We start from the raw sequence: 22,153 nt of genomic DNA on the forward strand, positions 1-22,153 counted from the left end.
AGGGCATGTGCTAAGTCACTTCAGTCGTGTCCAACCCTTTGTGACCCTATGGACTGTAGCCCACCAGGCTCTTCAGTCCATGGGATCCTCCAGGCAAGAATACTGAAGTGGGTTGCCAGGCCCTTCTCCAGGGGATCTTCCCGACCCAGGATTGAAGCCAGGTCTCATTATGTCTCCTGCACTGCAGGTGGGTTCATAGCTACTAGCGCCACCAGGGTTAAAAGGTTAGAAGCAGGAGGTAACAGCTCCTGAACAGGACCTTCAAGATGAGAGGGGGACACTGGCTTTATTCAACAATACCTACTGAGTGTTCTTTTGGCACATACAGAATCAGACAGAGCTCCTCTCCTGTGAAAAAAATCACAGAAATTTTTTAAATCACAGATACAAATTACAGATATTTTCCATACTTGACTGAAGACGAGGGGGCTGTGTGAGATGGTTGAAGGCAGAGTCAAATCACACAAGACATTGATTGTCAGTCAGGGCTTTAGGCGTGGAAATTCAGAGGCAGGGAAGGGACAGGAGGAAGGGGGATTTTAGGAAGATTAACGGAGGGTAGCTTGCCAGGAGATCCATGTTCAGACCTCTGTCGTGGTCCAAAGGCGAAAAAGAGAACTTGAACGCCTAAGGGAGTAGGCAGGAAGGGAAAGTGAGAGAGGAGGGCAGGGAAAAACCGGAGACGATTGCCAAAACTTGAATCTGAGTAAGGGAAAGCGAGAGAGAAGGGCAGGGAAAAACCGGAGACCATTGCCAAAACTTGAATCTGAGTAATGGGAGGACAGTTCTTTCTTAAAAGGAGGAGGGGTTAGGAAAGCAAGCTCATTTAGAGTGAGAAAGATATCAGGTTTATCTCTAAATGAACTGACCTATAATGAGACTCATTAGCTTAAGCTGGACTACTGGAATGCCGTCTAATGCAGCAGTCCCCAACCTTTTTGGCACCAGGGAACGGTTTCATAGAAGAGAGTATTTCCATTGACAAGGGTCGGGGCAGGTGGTCTGGGGATGATTCGGGCACATTTATTGTACACTTTGTTTCTATTATTGTTATATCAGCTCCACCTCTGATCATCAGGCATTTGATCCTGGAGGTTGGGGATCCCTGTTTTAAAGGGCAAACAGGTCCCCCCTGCTTGTGGGAAGTAGACAGTTCAGCGTAGACAGGAGAGGTGGCCTCAGGTGGCTGTAGTGACAGAGCTGAGGGCTGCCTGTGAGGCATGGTGAGCACTCCAGGAACTGTGGTGTTCATGAACTTGAGGGTTTCCTATTCAGCAGCCCCTTCCCACCTCATCTCCAAGGCCTCTCACTCTGCAGACATTCCCCCTCTACTCCAGCCCCCAGGACCCCATGACACCTCTAAGCGCACCAGACTGTCCCCCACTCCTCCACGCTCAGGCCTTTTCTGGCTTCTGCCTTTGTCCATGTCCTCTGTCGCCCATCCTCTGCTTAGTGAACTGCTTCTCATCTTGCAAGTTCCTACTCAGACTCCAAGCCCTCCATGGTCCTCGGCACCCCATGGAAATTTTACTAGCCTCTTTACACACATCATATTAGCAGGTGCCCAAGCTCTGAAGATTGTGGGCTGTGTCTCACCTTTACAGCCCCTCAGTACTTCTTTGCTCAGTTTATCACCTCATTTATACCATGCTTGCATGCTAAGTCCTTCAGACATCGCCAGCTCTTTGTGACCCCCTGGACTCTAGCCTGCCAAGCTCCTCTGTCCATAGGATTCTCCACGCAAGAATACTGGAGTGGGTTGCCATGCCCTCCTCCAGGGGATCTTCCGAACCCAGGAATCAAACCTGCATCTTTTATGTCTCCTGCATTGGCAGATGGGTTCTTTACCACTAGCGCCATTTGGGAAGCCCCACTTAAACCGTAGATGAGATCTATTTCATACAACATTATTTGGGGCTTAAAAACACACAGATTTTCTTTATAGTTAGTAAGCATTCAGAGGAAATTTGGAGTCAAAATACATCAAAATTTAATATTATAAAGAATGAGAATTAGGTATACTTAGCCATAATTTAGCAATTAAAATAAAAGCAGACTTGGCAGTTCCCTTTATTCAAACCCCTCACAACCTGTAATTGTACAGTGCCAAAGAAACCCAACTTTCTTTCTCTGATACTCTGATTTTCAGTCCAAATCATTACATCATGTTGTAGAAAATCACACAGTTTCAATTCTTTCCAGCTCAAAGTTCAATTCTTTTCAACCCAGATATGAGCTAAAAGATATCACTGTGTGATATGTGTGTGTATTTGTTTAACAGAAACCGTAATCTGGACATTTTATCAGGTTGGACCTGGATCTACCCAAAGAAACATGTTGCTTTTTTGTTTGTTTAAAAAAACAAAACAGAATTTTTAGGCATCATTGCATGTGTTTACCATTTTGACCAGAAGAAATGGAGAACAGTTTTTGAGATTGGTTGGAATTCTTCAACAGGAACATCTAGATAAAAGCAGGATTTATGGAGTTTCCAAGTTTCTTATCTGAACTCCAAGGTTAAAATAAGATAGATCAGAACAATACAGCTCATAATTTACTTCTATTCAATAAGCATTTGTTGAGTGCCAAGCAAGAGCTAAGCAGTGGAGCCAACAAGTATATGTCACAGTATCTGCCTTGAAAGTACTCACCTTCTAGCAAGGAAAGCATGTTTATATACATATAGATCAGGGAAGTAAACTTAGTAATAGAAACCAGCCAAAACATATATTTATGCATAGGTGTTACTTCTTTCAAAGTTGCATCAAAGTTGCACTCTGAACTTTCTTCATACTCCGATCCTAAAACTTCTTTTGTACCACTTTTGGTCTTTGGCAGTTCTGTAGGAGCATCACAGTGACAGAATATTTTCAGCAGGGTAGAAGGAATGTTGGCTCATAATCAATGGAAATTTACTTCTCACAGTTCTGGAGGCTGGAAGTCAAGATCAAGGAGTCAGCATGGTCATGCTCTGGGGAAGGATCTCTTCCAGGAGGAAGATTTCTCACTGTGTCCTCACATTGCAGAAGGACAAGAAACCAATCTCTGGGGCCTCTTTTATAAGGGTACACACACCCTTTTATGAGGACTCTGCCCTCATCACCTAGTCTCCTCTCAAATTCCCCACCTTCTCATATATCACCTTTATGTGCTCAGTTGCTAAGTCACGTCCAACTCTGTGCAATCCCTGGACTGTAGCCCACCAGGCTCCTCTGTCCATGGGATTCTCCAGGCAAGAATATTGGAGTGGGTTGCCATTCCCTTCTCCAGGGGATCTTCCCAACCCAAGAATCAAGCTCACATCTCCTTCATTGCCAGGCAGATTCTTACCACTGAGCCACCAATATATCACCTTGTTGTTCAGTCACTCATTCATGTCCGACTCTTTGCGACCCCATGGACCGCAGCATGCTAGGCTTCCCTGTCCATCACCATCTCCCAGAGCTCGATCAAACTCATGTCCATCAAGTCGGTGATACCATCCAACTATCTCATCCTCTGTCATCCCCTTTTCCTCCTGCCTTCAGTCTTTCCCAGCATGAGGATCTTTTCTAATGAGTCAGCTCTTCACATCAGGTGGCCAAAGTATTGGAGCTTTAGCTTCAGCATCTGTCCTTCCGATGTATATTCAGGAGTCCTTCTGATGCATATTCAGGATTGATTTCCTTTAGAATTGACTGGTTTGATCTCTTTGCAGTCCAAGGGACTCTCAAGAGTCTTCTCCAACACCACAGTTCAGAAGAATCAATCTTCTCAGCCTCCTTTATGGTCCAACTCTCACATCCATACATGACTACTGGAAAAACCATAGCTTTGACTAGACAGACCTTTGTGGGCAAAGTAATATCTCTGCTTTTTAATATACTGACTAGGTTTGTCATAGCTTTTCTTCCAAGGAGCAAGTGTCTTTTAATTTCATGGCTGCAGTCACCATCTGCAGTGATTTTGGAGCCCAGGAAAATAAAGTCTGTCACTGTTTCCATTGTTTTCCCATCTATTTGCCATGAAATGATGGGACTGGATGCCATGATCTTTGTTTTTTGAATGTATATCACCTTAGTGGTAAGGATTTGAATATATGAATTTGATGGGGGAGGACACAAATATTCAAACCATAACAGGGATTAATCTATCAAAATATGTATACGATCTATTGGTATATGAGGAAAATTACGAAACTCTGGTGAACAAAATCAAAAAAGAACTAAAACTGAGGAGATGCTCCATGTTCATGAGTATTAGAACTCAATATTGTCAAGTAATGTTTTACGTGATCTGTGCACATGGTCTCCCTGCAGCATGTTTATACCTATCAGAAGATGTTCAAAGCCCATCAGAGAATACTGGGGCTTCGTCTGAACTTCTTGTTCGATTATACATGCTGTTTCTCCTCCATCACATCATGTATTTGTAGACATTATCGCCTAAAATTAATTCGAAGTTTTACAAGAGTAACTGGGGAGCAACACACTTGTGGTTCAGGGTGCAGAAAACAGTGGCACCTACCTCTGCTTTAGAAATTCCATTATCTAATCCAGTCCTGGCTGTACATTAACATCAACAGGGAGCTTGTAGATCTCTCACTGCCCAGGCTACATCCCAACCAGTTAAATCCAAATCACTGGGGAGATGTAACCCAGGCGTGAGTGTTTGGGAGAGAAGTCAACTTGTGGGGTTTTTTCAAGTTTTTCTGTGGAAATAATTTGAATTCATAAAATACTGCAGAAGTTGCTCAGTGTTATATGGCAGCCTGGATAGTGGGGGGATAATGGATATATACATGTGAGGTTGAGTCCCTTTGCTGTTTACCTGAAACTATCACAACATTGTTAATTGGCTATATGCCAGTTCAAAATAAAAAGTTTAATTTTAAAAGATGTTGCAGAAGTTAAAATACTACAACGAACTCTTGTATTTCCTTATTTAGAATCACTTCTATTTTTTCCTCTGAACCATTTGAGGGTAGGTTAAGTGCATCGTGGCCTTTTACCCCAAAACATCCCACTCTCAGAGAGTATTTAGTGTGCGTTCGTGCTAAGTCTCTTCAGTCGTGTCCGACTGTCTGTGACCCTATGGGTCGTAGCCCACCAGGTTCCTCTCCATGGGATTCTCCAGGCAAGAATACTGGAGTAGGTGGCTGTGTCCTCCTCCAGAGGATCTTCCCAACCCAGGTATTGAACCCATGCCTTTTACATCTACCTGCATTGGCAGGCAGGTTCTTTACCACTAGCCCCACATGGGAAGCCTGAGCATTTACTAAGAATAGGTAAATACTTAGTAAACACTCACTCTCTTATGTAAGCACTGGCGAGCCAGCAACTTCACACATTTACGCTGTCACTAAACTCACAAGTATTTAATTTAACGTCCTACTCCAGATTTGTCAGTTGATCTCATAATGTTGTTACAGTACTTTTCTTCCTCTGGTTCAGGAGCCAGTCTAAGTTAGGTGATACAATTCGTTGACATTTCTCTCTCTCCTCAATTAATCTGTAATGTTTCCACAGACTTCGTCTTTTCTCATATTGACACTTTTTAAAAATACGGTTGTTGCTGTTGTTATTCAGTTACTCAATCGAGTCCGGTTCTTTGTGACCCAATGAACTGCAGCACACCAGGCTTCCCTGTCCTTCACTTCCCTGTCCTGAAATTTGCTCAAACTCATGTTCATTGAGTCATGATGGTGATGCCATCCAACCGTCTAATCCTCTGTCCTCCCCTTCTCCTCCCACCTTCGATCTTTCCCAGCATCAGGGTCTTTTCCAATGAGTCAGTTCTTCGCATCAAGTGGCCAAAGTATTGAAGCTTCAGCTTGAGCATCAGTCCTCCACTTTACAAAAATAAAGCATTCCTTGCTGTCTGCTGTTGCTTGTGAGTAGATGAAAGTTATGCCCGCTCAGCTGAGCATGGGGTTGGGCATGGTGTTTCCTCTGCAAGGTCCGCATCAGGAGACCCACACAGTGTCCACCTTTTCTCACTGGTGCTGCTCATTTTGATCACCTAGGAGAGTGCTGCCCAGTTTCTTCACTGGATAATTATCTTTCTCTTTCTCCCTTGCAACTAATAAGCAGTCTGAGGGGCTGACAAGACCACTGGAATATTTTGCTCCATATCAGAATTTCCCCCATGGTTCAATGTGGATTGATGATTTTTGGCTGATACAATATTTACCTTGATGAACAAACTGCAAATGATTTTCCAACTCCATCACTCTCTCCATATTTACCAGTCAGCTCTTGAAATCCTCCCTTCTCCTCTGTGTATTTATTTATCTAGATATTATTGGTATGAACTCATGAATTTCCTTTTTTTCCAGTAATTTATTTATTCATTACCATATTTATTTGGGTGCTCAAACAGTCTCAGGTGTCTCTAGTAGGAAGCCCTTCAAGGTGACTCCTGTATCCTTATAACAGGTCCCCAGTTTTGTGAACACTTCCTTACTTCCAGGCTTATCTTGTACCTACCCTGCCCTATCCCTGGTACTAGTCTTTTCTCCAAAAAAAGACACCTTTTCATGGAGAGCGGTATAAGAGAACAAGATTAAGTTTGCAAGGTATGCTTATTGCTAGTGAGTTGTCTCCACTTCTTAGCCCTCTTAGCAGACAGAGCTAGGAAATACACGCTTGTGTGTATATACATGCAGGCTTCCCTGGAGGCTCAGTGGTAAGTAATCCACCTGTCAAGGCAGGAGACACAGGTTCAAATCCCTGGGTCGGAAAGATCCCCTGGAGAAGGAAATGGCAACCCACTCTAGTATTCTTACCTGGGAAATCCCATGGACAGAGGAGCCTGGTGGACTACAGTCCATGGGGTCACAAAGAGTCAGCCACAACTTAGCAACTAAACAACAACAACAACAATATATATTCATACATGTAATAAAAATACACATGCGTGCATATATATTTTTGTACATATGTACATACACCAATATATACATTATTTCAAAATCATTAATTCATGCTTTTATCTCAAATTAATTTTTTAATTAATTTTTATTGGAGTATAGTTGCCTTACAATACTGTGTTAGCCTCTGCTGTATAGCAAAGTGAATCAGCCACACCTACACAAATACCCCTTTTTCACACTTTTATCTCAAATTTAAATCCATCCCCACAAGGTTCTATGCTGCCTTCCCCCATTCCATATTTATATGTCTCCTTTCCACAGTGAGATCCCTGGCTCCCAACAATATTTCGTCCAGCCATCTTGGAAAAATGTTTGATAGTGCCTATTGCAACTAAGCATGCATATACCTATAATCCAGCAATTCTACTTCTGGGTATATTCCCAACAGAGATAAGGACTTATGTCCACCGAAAGCATAATGTTTGCAGCAGCTTTATGCATAAGAGCCAAAAACTGGAACTTCACCAAAAGTCAATCAATAATAGAAAAGCACATTGTGGCATATTTATACAATAATAAATTGCTGTGAAAAAGAATGAAACTCCCGATAAAAGCAACAAAGTGGATGAATCTCATGGACATCAAGTTAAGTAAAAGATCTTCAATGTAAAAGAGGATGTATGATATTATTCCATTTATGTGAAATTCAAAACCAGGGAAAATAGGACTCTAGAAAGCAGAGTAGTGGCAACCGCTAAGATTTGTGAGGATGGGATAATGATTCTGAGGGGGCAGGAAGGAGCCTTCTGCAGGAGCTGGGATGTTGTGCATCTTTATCCAGGTAGCAGTAACACAGGCACAATACAAAGACAAAAAAGTCATCAAGCTATAATTTAAATATTTTACTATATGCAAGTTACATCCTATTTTTTTAATTTAATATAGCTATAAATTGAGTTGCCAATGCAATTAACTCAACTGAGATGATTTAATCAGACCAATTCCACATGTGTTTAGGAAATGACAACTGCATCAGAATTTAATCATGTACCTGGCAACTACTGCTTTTCTGGTGTAATACACATCCCGTGTCAGAATGGGAAAAATTGTACATGCAAGGATCTAACAGTACAGTTTCATTTTACAGGGTTTTCTCAGTGTCTTGATTTAATTTTTTGTTGAGTTGAATTGGACTGTGTTATACACACCCCAAGGGTTAGTCACAATCCAAACCTTTAATGGTTTACTCTTTGTGTGTAAAGTCACTTGATAATAGGCATCCTCTAGGGTTAATGGCACCCCACTCCAGTACTCTTGCCTGGAAAATCCATGGATGGAGGACCCTGGAAGGCTGCAGTCCATGAGGTCGCTAGGAGTCAGACACGACTGAGCGACTTCACTTTGACTTTTCACTTTCATGCATTGGAGAAGGAAATGGCAACCCACTCCAGTATTCTTGCCTAGAGAATCCCAGAGACGGGGGAGCCTGGTGGGTTGCTGTCTCTGGGGTCGTACAGAGTCGGACAAGACTGAAGCGACTTGGCAGCAGCAGCAGCAGCAGGGTTGATTACTGGTAACTTGAAATTCATGGAAAAAGTCAGCTCCTAGAATCCTAAATGCTCGAAGGAGGGCATTGTGACAAGAGCTTCAGTAGTAGGGTGGAATGAACATAGGTTTCAACCCCCAGACTGGCCCTTTTGCTACCCTTCTCTCAGTGTCAGCTCTGTCGCCCAGGCAAAGCCGACATATAAGACGTGAAACCGTTCCTCCTTTGATGAAGACATCTTCTCTTTTGATCTGGACTGAAAAATAAGAGATGAGGGTGGGAAGGTATACTGCAGTGCTTCTCCAACTTTGAGTGCACTGCAGCCACCAGGACAGCTTGCTTAACCTGAGTGCTGGGCCCCACCCAAGTTTCTGATTCAGCCAGCCTGAGCCAACACATCTACCAGCTTCCAGGGGATGCTAATGCTGCTGGCCCAAGGACCACACTCTGAGAATTACTGCCACAATTGCAATGAATGTGGAAGTAGAGCATCAACGTTCAAATCCTGAACTTAACCTAATAGTCTGTGACCATGAGCAAGCAACTTAATCTCTCTGAACCTATTTTCTCATTTGTATGATACAGACAGTATGTGTCCTGCTTGCCCTATAGGATTGGCATTCATATTTTGTGAGTTCATTTGTGTTTTGAAAACAATAAATCATTAGACCAAAGGTTCTTCACATTTTTGTGCTTTGGACTCCCTTGGCAGTCTGTGGATACCATCTCAGAATACTGTTTTTAAATCTATAAAATAAGATACAGAGGAAAAAATGGAAACCAATTATACTTAATTAAAATTATAAAAATATTTTAGAAAAATAACTTGTAATATACATAGTGATGTGATTCTTTGACATTAAAATAGGTAATGTCATGGAGGGTTTTACATTACTATAATTCCAGAATAGTGATGAGTTTTTAAACAATATTTCAAAATATTTGTAACATCTATAATGTCATATGAATACATGAGTGACTTCTATCAGTGACAAAGTCACAGTATTGCTAATACTATTATGGTCTGTTGCCTATATTTATAATAGAAGGAATGCCAAGTTTCAGTTGGGGGTTAGTGAAAATAAAGATGCGATTGACAGACCCCTCCAAGGTGGTCCTTGTGAAGTGAGTGATTGTGTTCCATTTTCAGGGTATCTAGCTTGGGTAACATATTCTGAGACTCACTTGGGATGGTGCCCGTATGTGGGCTTCTATGGAAGCTCATAGACCAGAAATGGCAGGACCACAGACCTCCAGCTGTATCAGAGCAGCAGTGCCAGTGACGTCCGACCTCTGTACCCTTGAGTTTGTTGTGCTGCTTCCGTTATAGCTTCTAAGAATTACTGAAATATTAAGCTTCGAGGAACTTGTTAGTAGGAGGATCACAGTGATCCATCATGGAGCCAGTGTTTGGGTCATCAACAGCGGGCATTAAGATGGTGGGATGAGGTGTATGAGAAGCAGGGCATGGATATATTAATGTACATGAACCTTGGAGAAGGGCACTGTTGATACAAAGAGTTTAGGCCAAAAATATATGCCCAGCATTGACCATTTAAACTGGAATAAAACCCCAATGTCCAACAAGAGTGGAGATTTCCTCTTACTGACATAGTTGTAAGGTTGCCTTTCACACAGACTTTGCCAAATCTTGACCTCAGTGAACACACGCACTAGCAAGAGCCATGAGTCACCTGCACCTTTTTGTGAGTTAGTTCTGGACACCATCAATAGCCCTGGAGCTGCTTACAAGTACAGATATTGTAGATGCAGCTGTTTTCAATGTAAGGCCAGATGGGGGGCTAATTTTGGACCTGTCTCAGAAGCTAACCTCTGGGCATATGGTATTAGGACCATGTTTGCAAAAAATCTGATGTTGCTTTTTTTTTTTAAGTGTTTTGCTAGTCTATGGTTTAAAATTCATCTAAACCCTTAGTGAGAATCCATGGACAATAGTTATTTAGTCGTTAAGTTGTGTCTGACTCTTTTGTGACCTAAGGACTATAGCCCACCAATCTCCTCTATCCATGCATTTTCCAGGCAAGAATACTGGAATGGGTTGCCATTTCCTTCTCCAGGGGATCTTGCCAACTCAAGGATCAAACCCAAGTCTCCTGAATTGGCAAGCAGATTCTTTATTGCTGAGTCACCAGGGAAGCCCCATGGATAACAGTAGTAGATGGTAAAAAAGATTCAGGGTCCCAGTGTTTAATTTCCTAGGGGGCTCTTTGCCATACTTCAAATGGTTCTTTAATGGACTTTTTGGTTTCCAGATAATAACCTCTTCTATAACACTGCCATTAACAGCAATAAAATCTTAGCCAGAACCTACCTCAATTCTGAGCTTTTGATGCTCCAAATTGGATTTTAAGGAGAAGCTGTGAAAAGGGAGAAAATATTTTATTTCTGCTTGTACCATGTCCTTTATATTAATTAAAATTTTTTAAGCTTTAAAGAAAGTAATATATGCATGTGGTAAAACAAATTTTAAATGGTAGTAAAAGGATATAAAGTGGGAAATAAATGTCTCCCTTCTCATCTCCCATCCCAACCTAAACCTCCATTCCTTTCCCCAAATGTTAATTGTTTTAGGACTGTCTCGCCCTAAAATGTTTATGTGTGTGCCTACATGTTTTTTAATGTGTATATTTTTATTTTAAAGTGTATAACAAATGAGACCGTACCAAGTGGACTGTTTTGTACTTTTGTTTCATTTTAAAATGTATCACAGAGTTCATTTCATACCCGTAGACCTGCCTCATTGTTTTTAGGGCCATGTGGTATTCCATTGCATGGTTATCCAAGATGACAGTTTACTTAAGTAATCCTCTATTTATGCATATTTAGGTTGGTTTTAGTTTTCTCAGTTGAAAACAATCTGCAGAGAATATCCTTATTAAAAAAACACTTTTGTATACTTACAGAAGGATATCCATCAAGTAGTTTCCTAGAAGAATAATTCTCAGGTCAAGAATATGGGCATTTAAACCTATTGTGGAAGCGGGGGGGGGGGGGGGGGGCGGGCGTGGAGGGAAAGGGGAGGAGGGGCATTTGGCCCCATATTCTTGACCTGAGAATAGTTAGTAACCAAACTGCCTTCCAAGGTCGGATCAGTTTACACTCCCACCAACAGTGTGGGGATGCAGGGGTAACAGTTGTTGTTTAGTTGCTAAGTTGTATTCAACCCTTTTGTGACCCTATGGACTGTAGCCTGCCAGGCTCCTCTGTCCACAGGATTTTCCAGGCAAGAATACTAGAGTGGATTGCCATTTCCTTCTCCAGGGGATCTTCCTGACCCAGAGATCAAACCTGCATCTCTTGCGTTGGCAGGCGGATTCTTTACCACTGAGTCACCAAGGAAGGTTACTTAGCCATAAAAAGAATGAAATTCTTCCATTTGCAGCAACGTGAATGGACCTAATAGAGAATATTAGGCTTAGTGAAATAAGTCAGACAGAGAAAAACACTATATGGTATCACTTATAAGTGGAGTCTAACAAATAATATAAATGAATGCATGTGCAAAACAAACATTGACTCACAGATATAGAAAACAAAAGGGGAAGTGGAAAGGGAGTATATTCTGTGAAAATACTGAATCATTATGCACTAAAACCAGGAAGTAACCTAATGTTGTAAATCAACTATACTTCAGTTAAAAAAGAAATACTGGAAGAGGTCAAGAATGAGTACAGACCTACACATCTGAGGGATGTTGTCAAATAGGTGATTAGATATACAAGTCTGGGACTAGGGAATTCCCTGGAGGTCCAGCAGTTAGGACTCCACACTCTCACTGCTGAGGGCCTAGGTTTGATCCCTGGTCAGGAAACTAAAATCCCACAAGCTTAGGACCAGAGGATAATACTGAATTGGAGACATAAATATCAAACTCACTGGAATATAGTAATTGAAGCCATGGGCATAGATGCAATTGCCCGTGAAAGGAGTACAACACCCAAATCAGGTCTACTCTGAAGCCTTAAGGAACACTAACATTTAATGGCCAAGTAGAAAAAGATGAGAAAAAATAAAGAACAGATGCAGAGCCCAAGAGCAGGAGGAAAGCCAGTTGAGTGAGTGTCCCAGAACCAGTGAAAGAAGACTTCAAATAGGATGGAGCAGCCAGTAGTGCCAAATGCTGCCAAGACGTCCAATAAGAGGAAGACTGAAAATGCCCATTGGATTTGACAACGTGGAGGTCCTGGTCACATTCATTTGAATTGTTTCAGTGAAATAATGGGAATAAGAGCCAGATTGCAGATGACTGAGAAGTGAATGGGAAATGAGAACAGAGAGACCCTATATGGACCACTCTCAAGAACTATGGTTTTGAGAGAAAATGGCCCAAACCTATTCATCCTCATTCTCAACCCTTGACTCTTCCTTTCCACTCAGTAAGCTGAAGTGATTTTCTAACTTGGTATTCGATGTTCCACAGCTGTGGTCTCCCAGGAGCCATGGCCATGAGCCAGCCAGGGATAGCATCTTTGGCAGGTGGGAGGCACAGGTCACCTCAGCCTTGGGGGTTCTTCCACTCCTGCAAGCAGCTTCTGACTCTGCAGGCCTGGGAAGGCCCATTGTAGAAAACACTGCTGCAACTGGCTTTAAGAAACAAAGAGTCTTTATACTTTAGTGAGATCTGAAAGAGATGGGAATACCAGACCACCTGACTGCCTCTTGAGAAATCTGTATGCAGGTCAGGAAGCAACAGTTAGAACTGGACATGGAACAACAGACTGGTTCCAAATAGGAAAAGGAGTACGTCAAGGCTGTATATTGTCCCTCTGCTTACTTAACTTATACGCAGAGTACATCATGAGAAATGCTGGGCTGGAAAAAGCACAAGCTGGAATCAAGATTGCCAGGAGAAATATCAATAACCTCAGATATGCAGATGACACCACCCTTATGGCAGAAAGTGAAGAGGAACTAAAAAGCCTCTTGATGAAGGTGAAAGAGGAGAGTGAAAAAGTTGGCTTAAAACTCAACATTCAAAAAATGAAGATCATGGCATCTGGTCCTATCACTTCATGGGAAATAGATGGGGAAACAGTGGAAACAGTGTCAGACTTTATTTTTTTGGGCTCCAAAATCACTGCAGATGGTGACTGCAGCCATGAAATTAAAAGACACTTACTTCTTGGAAGGAAAGTTATGACCAACTAGATAGCATATTCAAAAGCAGAGACATTACTTTGCCAACAAAGGTCTGTCTAGTCAAGGTTATGGGTTTTTCCAGTGGTCATGTATGGATGTGAGAGTTGGACTGTGGAGAAAGCTGAGTGCCGAAGAATTGATGCTTTTGAACTGTAGTGTTGGAGAAGACTCTTGAGAGTCCCTTGGACTGCAAGGAGATCCAACCAGTCCATTCTGAAGGAGATCAGCCCTGGGATTTCTTTGGAGGGAATGATGCTGAAGCTGAAACTCCAATACTTTGGCCACCTCATACGAAGAGTTGACTCATTGGAAAAGACTCTGATGCTGGGAGAGATTGGGGGCAGGAGGAGAAGGGGACGACAGAGGATGAGATGGCTGGATGGCATCACTGACTCGATGGACGTGAGTCTGAATGAACTCCGGGAGTTAGTGATGGACAGGGAGGCCTGGCGTGCTCCGATTCATGGGGTCACAAAGAGTCAGACATGACTGAGCGACTGAACTGACTAAAAAATGTCTCTGGTGAAGGAAATGGCAACCCCCTCTCCAGGTATTCTTGCCTGGAGAATCCCATGGACAGAAGAGCCTGGCAGGCTACAGTCCATGGGGTCACAAGAGTCAGACGCAACTTAGTGACTAAACTACCACCACCACTGAAAATTGTAAAGATAATGTCTGGAATTGGCAAAGCAAAACAAGCTAAGGCTGGGTGATGGGATGGGTACATGGAGGCTTATTATACGTTTCTCACTCCTTTTGTTCATGTGTAAAATTTTTCATAATATATTGTAAAACACATTAAGTTTAGTAACTGTAAATTGAAAGTACACAGGACCAGTGCCACCACAGGCCTACTGTTGAGCATGTCACTTAGAGCAAGATCTCCTTTGGGGCTTCCCCTGTGTTTCAGTGTATAAGAATCTGCCTTGCAATGCAGGGCACGTGGATTTGATCCCTGGGCAGGGAACTAAAGATCCCACATTTCACGGGTCAGCTGAGCCACGTGCCACAACAGAAGATCTTGTGTGCCACAGCTAAGACCCAACAGTCAAAAAAGTAAATAAATATTTTTTAAAAAGAAGAATAGGGTCTCCTTTAAATCCAATTTTCCTTTGGCCTGGGGGAGCGGGGTGGTATCCAGGTACCAAATGTGTGAGGGGGGAATATGCGTCCTTTCTTCTCTCAGTAACCACAGAATCTTGCTCCTTGCCCCTCTTCTCCTTTATTACCTCCCTCCTGAGTGTGGACTCCAAGTCAGAGTTCTGTCACCCATCTCTGAACTTGAGCAAGTTCCCCCTCAGACGTGCTCTGAACAATGAAGCTGCACATCTGCTTAGCAGTGTTGTGAAGATCCATTCTGACCGTGTATGTGGGAGTGGTTCACAGCGCCCATCCTTAGAAGGCCACAGAAGTCAGGGGATACACATGAATCTAAGTAGGAGAAAATCATATGACCCTCCTAGCCCATCTTTAGTTTTGCTGCTTTTAGTAGACATACAGGTAGGAAGAACTGTAAGAAAAATTCTATTCAGTAAGAAAAAATAATTCAAGCATGATGCATAATCTATATTCATGAGTCAATGGGTAATAAACTGAGACTTCGCTTCAGTGTTGGGGAGTATTAAGGAGTGGTGGGGAGCAGGGCAGTCAGAGCATGCAGGCCCTAACAGAGGTGGTCCTCCCAGCTCCATGATTGCTCCCAGCTCCATGATTGCCGCCATGACAGAACGTGGAGCCAAGGGTAACATGTCTTCTTGTTTTACAAGAGAAGCTAGAGCTCTAAACCTTTTATGTGAAATCTCCCAATTCTTAAATTTGGGTTCAATTTTTTAAAAATAAAAACACTACAATGGCCAAATTAAGCTCATTTGTGAGCCAAAATCAGCTCATGAGCTGCCAGTGTGCAACCTCTCACCTTTAGATAATGGGATAGAATACAGTTTCTGTTCCCCCTTCCTTTTGTCTTCCACCTCTGAGTTTCTCCTTTCTCGCATGTTCCACGTCCTTCTCTCCTAACCTCTCCCACCCTTCCTTTTTAGATTAAGTCCAAGAGGTAGAAGGGGTTGAAGTCAGTTGAAGGAGTGATGAGGCCCAAAGGGATGTGATCTAGACTCCTCATCCTGCCCCAAGGCCTAGGCCAGTGCCCCGCACATAGTGGTTGAAGCAACAAGCTTGATGAATGAATAAGCCAGCAACCAGGGGTCAGTCAGTTTCTTGCACACACCTGGGCTCACCTGAGGACTGTCTCATTTTTCTCAACAGCCTTGCGAAGTCGTTCTGGCCGCTCCATCATCAATGGGAACTGGGCAATTGACCGGCCTGGAAAATACGAGGGCGGAGGGACCATGTTCACATACAAGCGTCCAAATGAGATTTCGAGCACTGCTGGAGAGTCCTTTTTGGCCGAAGGTCCCACTAATGAGATCTTGGATGTTTATGTGAGTTTGAACTATTGCCTTTGTGTCTTCTTGCTTCTCAGGCCCACACTTGGAAAAATTAAACAACAAATGTTGCCCCGGCTCAGTAAGATCATTTGAGCGGCGCCTTTTGGGGTGCCCTTACATGCTTGGCGCTCATCTTTGCCACTCACCTCCAAATGTACCAGCTCATAGAAACCATAAACTCTCCCAGATGCCTCAGCGTTTACTGACCCAGTAAAACCAATTTTACTTGTTGAATCAAATCAGAGGCAAAACATATCCTTTATTTCATGAGCACTGGATCTCCTCCAGGCACTTTCCTCCTATGCTAATTTGGCGTGTTTTCTTTTTACGGCAAAAGAAAGCAAATGCCTAAAGCAAGACAAGACCACTCACAGTTCCCAGCCCTCTTCAAATTCGATTAAAGCAAGTGAAGAAACAAGAACTCCAGAGTCCTCCGCATGACACAGTAAAGCTTGGAGTAACAATATAGAGATTTACTAGAAGTTCCCTGCTTCCCAGAAGACAGCACTTTGATTTCTTTTACAAGAAACTAAAAGTATTAAGTTGCCCCAGAGTTAAAAAATGGGCTTTATTTTTATATGAAACCACTAGAATCCAAGCTTCTTAAAAAAGATCAGGAAATAAAAGAGGACCAGAAATAAAATCTCAAAATCAAAGTTTTGATAAAAAGGAATGAGCTCGCCCATCAATATATATTCTCTCACCATCTCCAGAGTCACACTGGTGTACCTGATATTTGCTGAGTGTGAGTTTTATAAATATTACTTGTCCAACTATACAGTTACCTGTTCATTCCCTTTGGGCCTAGTGGCTCATGGACTAGAAACAACAAAGGAAGCCTTGTTATAACTCATTCTGAATAGACTGAGTCTATTTTTAATAGACTGTCCAGTGGTTGTTGGACTCTGGGTAAGTTTCAAATGGCATCAGGGGTAAAAACTCAGGTTGTTAAAGGCCCACTGTGGGTGGTCTGGGATGTGGTGGCCAATAATAATTTCATAAACGGGACAAGGTTTGTACTGGCAGAACATTCGCACAGAAGAGTGGGGAAGGATTTCCAGGCTCAGAAGGAGTGTCCGATTGTGTGAAAAGAGAAGTGAGGGAACTAGGACTGGATCGTGGGAACCTGTGGTCATGCCACCATGTCTCTCAGGGATTCTCTGCTCCCCACGTGGTTCCTAGATCTGAGGGCCCCCAGGGTTCTTATGTCTGCCTTCCCCTGGATGATTTATAGACAGGAAGCCCTGTTTCACACGTAGGGAAGGAGTGAGGGCTGATGGCATAAATGAATGGAGCAGATACCCTCATGGACCAAACAGGACCCACCCTTGCAGGAGTGACTCAGAGAACACCTCTAGCTAACAGGACCTCAGAGATCAGCTGTGATTCTAACCTCCTGTCTCTCCAGATGAAGAAATCAGAGGCTATGAGATTGAGGGACTTGCTGCAGGTGACACGGCTGGTCAACAGGAGAACCCCTTTATAAAGCAGTACAGAAACATCAAAACACGACCCTGTCTCCTTGCCTGGCTCGTATTTTCACTTCAGATTCCTGTTCAACTGCTTTATTTAGCCCACCACCCTGCTTCCCACCAGGAAAGCCATGGGTACAAAGGATTTTGTGCTCCGAACCCAATAGGGAGGGAATTAGTCTGCCACTGTGTACTGGCTTGTTTTGTATTCTGGGTGACTTCCACGGCCCTATGCAGCTTTTATCATGGGTTTCTGAGAGAATAGGACCCAGGAGACACTTCCCTTATTTGGTACCTGTATTTCTCACCCCACCTCTCTGTGATTCTGGACCTTTCCATGGATGAGAGGGGATGGGACTCAAAGAGTCAATAAGGGAGAAGGTTGGGGCAGACCTTCCTGAGCCAGGCTCACAGGCCAGGCACAGGACTTCAGAGGAACCTAGAAGAGCTCCTGCTGGCACTGCCGGAAGCCTGGCCGTTCCTTCATGACTCTGCCTCACCACCTAGTGTTCAAACGGTGTCTCTGTGGTGTAAACCTAAGTGTCTCTTGGACATTTTGAGATCTGTGCACAAAATCTACGTCATGGAGAAAATGGTGGGGAGCCAACAAAAAGGGTAGCTACCGTTGCTCCCATCTTTCCATTTGGAACTTATAAAATCTTGACCTTCAGCCTAGTTTTCTTCCGAATCTCTCAAAGACTATGTTCCTCATTCTTCAAAAGCAAATAGCAAAAAGCCATCTGAAAATAGCTTTCATTTAGTCTGTCGCTGGCCCACTATTATTATTAGATGTAAATCAATCCACTCATTTATAGTTAATGCCACTTACACCATTGAGCCCAGAGTCAGCCGGAAAGGGATGTGCCTGTGCAGTGACATTGACCTCTGTGTTGTCAGATGATACACCAGCAGCCTAACCCAGGAGTCCATTATGAGTACGTGATCATGGGGAACAACGCCATCAGCCCACAGGTGCCACCTCACAGGAGACCAGGTAAAACTCCTCGTTTTGCTGCCAATCATCCCAGATCATTTCCTTTTAAAGCCCTTTCTCTGTTCTTGTATATCTGTCCTCTGTCTCTTAGTTAACACAGCGCAAATTCATGGACACATACTTCAGAGTCAATATATCAGAGGATGCTTCAGCATTCGCCTGAACTTTCTCTGAGAGTGTTTCGTGCACTTGATTTAAACGTGAAGTGAACAGAACTTCCCTGGTGGTAGGTAGATAAGAATCCACCTGCCACTGCAGTCTGATCCCTGATCCAGGAAGATCCCACATGTCACGGAGCAATGGAGCCCATGCACCACAACTGCTGAGCCTGTGCTGTAAAGCCCAGGAACCACAACAAGAGAAGCTATCGCATTGGGAAGCCCACACGCTGCAGCTGGAGAGGAGCCCGCACAGCGACAAAGACCGAGTGCAGCCAAAAATAAAATTAATTAAATTTTTTTAAAACTGAAAAAAACCCAAAGTGAACGTTCTCAGCCTGCCTTTCAGTTCAACATCTTGAGTTGTCTTATGTATTAGTTTCCTATTGCTGCTGCAACAAGTGACCTCAAACTGAGGAGCATAAAACAATGGCAAATTTACTATCCTATAGTTCTGGAGGTCGAAAGTCCAAAATGGGTTTTGCTGGGCAGAAATCAAGGTGTTGGTGAGCTATGCATTCTCTGCAAGCTCTGAGAAAGAATTGATCTCCTTGCCTTTTTCAAATTCAAGAGGCCACTTTCATTCCTTGGTTCGTGGCCCCCTCTTCCATCTTCAGAGCCAGCCAAGTAACACCTTTAGATCTCTCTGCCTCTGACCATCTTCTGCCGTCACATCTCCTTCTCTGACTCTCACCCTCCTGCCTCTTTCTTATTAAGGACCCTTCTGGTTACATTGAGCCTGGCCAGATAAATCTTTCCACCTCAAAACCCAGGATAGCTTAATTATATCTGCAAAATCCCTTTTGCCACATTAAACAAACACATCCCAGTTCCAGGGATTAGGACCCAGACACCTTCAGAGGGCCATTGTTCTATCTACCACATGGCTTTTCCCTTGGTCCCCTTCTGCTTCCACTGACACAGCTTTGACCTATAAGAAAAGCATCATGGGTTCACATCTAACAATTGACCTCTTCCCTGTGGGCTCTGCTGAGAGACAGAGCTGGCAGCTCTGCTTGGCTGCTGCTGGATGTGTCACAGCCCCTGGCTGATACTTCTTCACCAAATGGTGATGGAGCCTGCCACCCAAATGGAGACTGTCTTTTCTATCTTTCAAACAGAAAGGTCTGCAGAAATATTCATAATAATTGCTCACACAGACTGAGTCCTCATTATGTGCTAGACACTGCTGAGCCCTTCATATAGACTAACTCATCAATTCTCACAAGTATACTCAGAGGAAGGAACTATTATTAGCCCCATTTTAAGAGTAAGGAAATAGAAGCTTAGAGAGACTTACATCCTGGACCTCAGGCCAGCCTGGGTCACTAGACCTGTGCTTGTTATACTGCCTAGAGGTGATCTGGTCCAACATCTGTCCTAGCAAGTGAGGGGACAGACATGAGACCCCATCCATCCATCCTTCCCTGGGCTGCTGATTGGATAACCAGGTCGTCTGTCCCAGATGGAGGAGGCATCAGCTGGGCTTCCTGGAGACAAGAGCCTGGTGTTTGCCTGGCATGTGGGGTACGTGTGTTGTCCAAACTCCAAGTCAGCACACTCAGCCTGAAAGAATTTTTAAGCCATTTCCAGGAGCAATATACAGCCTGAGAAACCAAGTTCAGATGGCAAAATATTGAGATTACTGATACTGACTTATAGGGGCAATTGGATAGACTCTTTGAAATCATATAGAATGATGGTGATTGATAGCAAGCCTAATAGGTCTCAGTTAATGGGTAGCATGTGGTCCTGGGATCAGCTGCCTGGGACAGAGCAGGCCAGAAGGGCTCAGCCATAAAACACTGATGAGGAGAGGCAAGCTGGACCAGCCTTCATCCTCCATATCAACAGAGACAGGAGGTCAGAGCTTGAATTCAACTCGGCCACTTTTTTGCTGTGCTTGTTCATGCAAGAGAGTAACTTCTCTGAACACATTCACAATCCACAGAATAGAAAGGAAGAAAATGTACATTCAAAGGCTTTATTTTGGAGGGGAAAGGTATTGAATGAATTAGATGTCCATCCTAGCACAGCACCTAGGGCATATAAGACACATAAAAGATCTTAAAAGGTTTTATCTGATAACATTTGGACAGTCTTATTTATACCAATATAACTGGTCTTGATTCTATTAGTTTAATTTGCCTATAGTATTTCAAACCATGAAGTATTCTGTCAACTAAATAAGAAAGTGCTGATGAAAGAGGAGAGAAAGCTCTAAGTTTTAACTGCATTTTATAGTAACCCTAGAATTTGCCTCCTTATTTGATATTAAACTAATGAATGCTTGAACACTATTCAATCAAAATAGAAATATGTAAAGTAAAATGCAACTGCGCCACAATTGCCAAAACTTGAAAGCAACCAAGATGTCTTTCAGTAAGTGAATTTGGATAAAAGGACTGTGACACATCCAGACAATGGAATATTATCCAGTGCTAAAAAGAAATGAGCTATCAAGCCAGGAAAAGACATGTATGAACCTTAGCTGCACATTACTAAGTGAAAAAAGCCAATCTGAAAGGTCTGCGTACTATATGGTTCCAAGTATGTATGACTGTCTGCAAAAGATGTAACTACGGATACAGTAAACAGATCAGCGGTGTCCAGGGATTACAAGGGAGGGAGGGATGAATAGGCAGAGCACAGAGGATTTTAGGGCAGCAAAACTATTCTGTGTGATACTGCAAATGTTGACAGATGTCACACATTTGTCAAAACCCACAAAATGTAAAACACCAAGAGTGAACCCTAATGTAATCTGTGGACTTCGGATACGTCGAGTGTAGTTTCATCAGTTTTAACAAATGTACCACTCTGATGTGGGATGTTGATGGGGGAGGCCGTGCATGTGTGGGGGCAGGAGAAAGAAGGGAACTCTGCGCTTCCTACTCAGTTTTGCTGTAAACCTAAAACTGCTTGCCATGCTGTGCCTAGTCACCGTGTCCAACTCTTTGCAACCCTATGGACTGCAGCGTGCCAGGCTCCTCTGTCCATGGGATTCTCCAGGCAAGAATAGTGGAGTGGGTTGCCATGCCTTCCTCCAGGGATCTTCCCGACCCAGGGACTGAATTCGTCTCCTACGTCTCCTGCATTGGCAGGCGGGTTCTATATGTGTACGATGCGTGTGTTCTCAGTCCTGTCCAACTCTTTGCAACCCCATGGACTGTAGCCTGCCAGGCTGCTCTGTCCATTCTTCCCAACCCAGGGATCGAACCCGTGTCTTCCTAGGTTAGGAAGATCCCCTGGAGGAGGGCATGGCAACTATAGGTATATATATATATAGGTATATACCTATATATGCAATTCCCTGGTGGCTCAGATGGTAAAGCGTCTGCCCGCAATGCGGGAGACCCAGGTTCAATCCCTTGGTTGGGAAGATCCCCTAGAGAAGGAAATGGTAACCCACTCCAGTACTCTTGCCTAGAAAATTCCATGGATGGAGGAGCCTGGTGGGCTACAGTCCATGGGGTCACGAAGAGTCGGACACAACTCAACGACTTCACGATATACCTATATGTGT

The 22,153-nt window shown here is 43.3% G+C and overlaps 1 protein-coding gene across 3 annotated transcripts in view; it reads left to right on the forward strand.

Annotated features, from left to right (window-relative positions):
- Positions 1-22,153, forward strand: part of THSD4 (thrombospondin type 1 domain containing 4) — a 672,444-nt gene that overhangs the window by 621,032 nt on the left and 29,259 nt on the right. For all 3 annotated transcript variants that reach the window (XM_019968205.2, XM_019968206.2, XM_070797012.1), the window contains 2 exons: positions 15,822-15,997; positions 18,373-18,469. In XM_019968205.2, coding sequence (XP_019823764.2) covers positions 15,822-15,997; positions 18,373-18,469 — 273 coding nt within the window. The remainder of the gene's footprint in view (positions 1-15,821; positions 15,998-18,372; positions 18,470-22,153) is intronic.

The sequence above is a fragment of the Bos indicus genome, chromosome 10 (genome assembly GCF_029378745.1).
Source record: "Bos indicus isolate NIAB-ARS_2022 breed Sahiwal x Tharparkar chromosome 10, NIAB-ARS_B.indTharparkar_mat_pri_1.0, whole genome shotgun sequence".
Taxonomy (NCBI): domain Eukaryota; kingdom Metazoa; phylum Chordata; class Mammalia; order Artiodactyla; family Bovidae; genus Bos; species Bos indicus.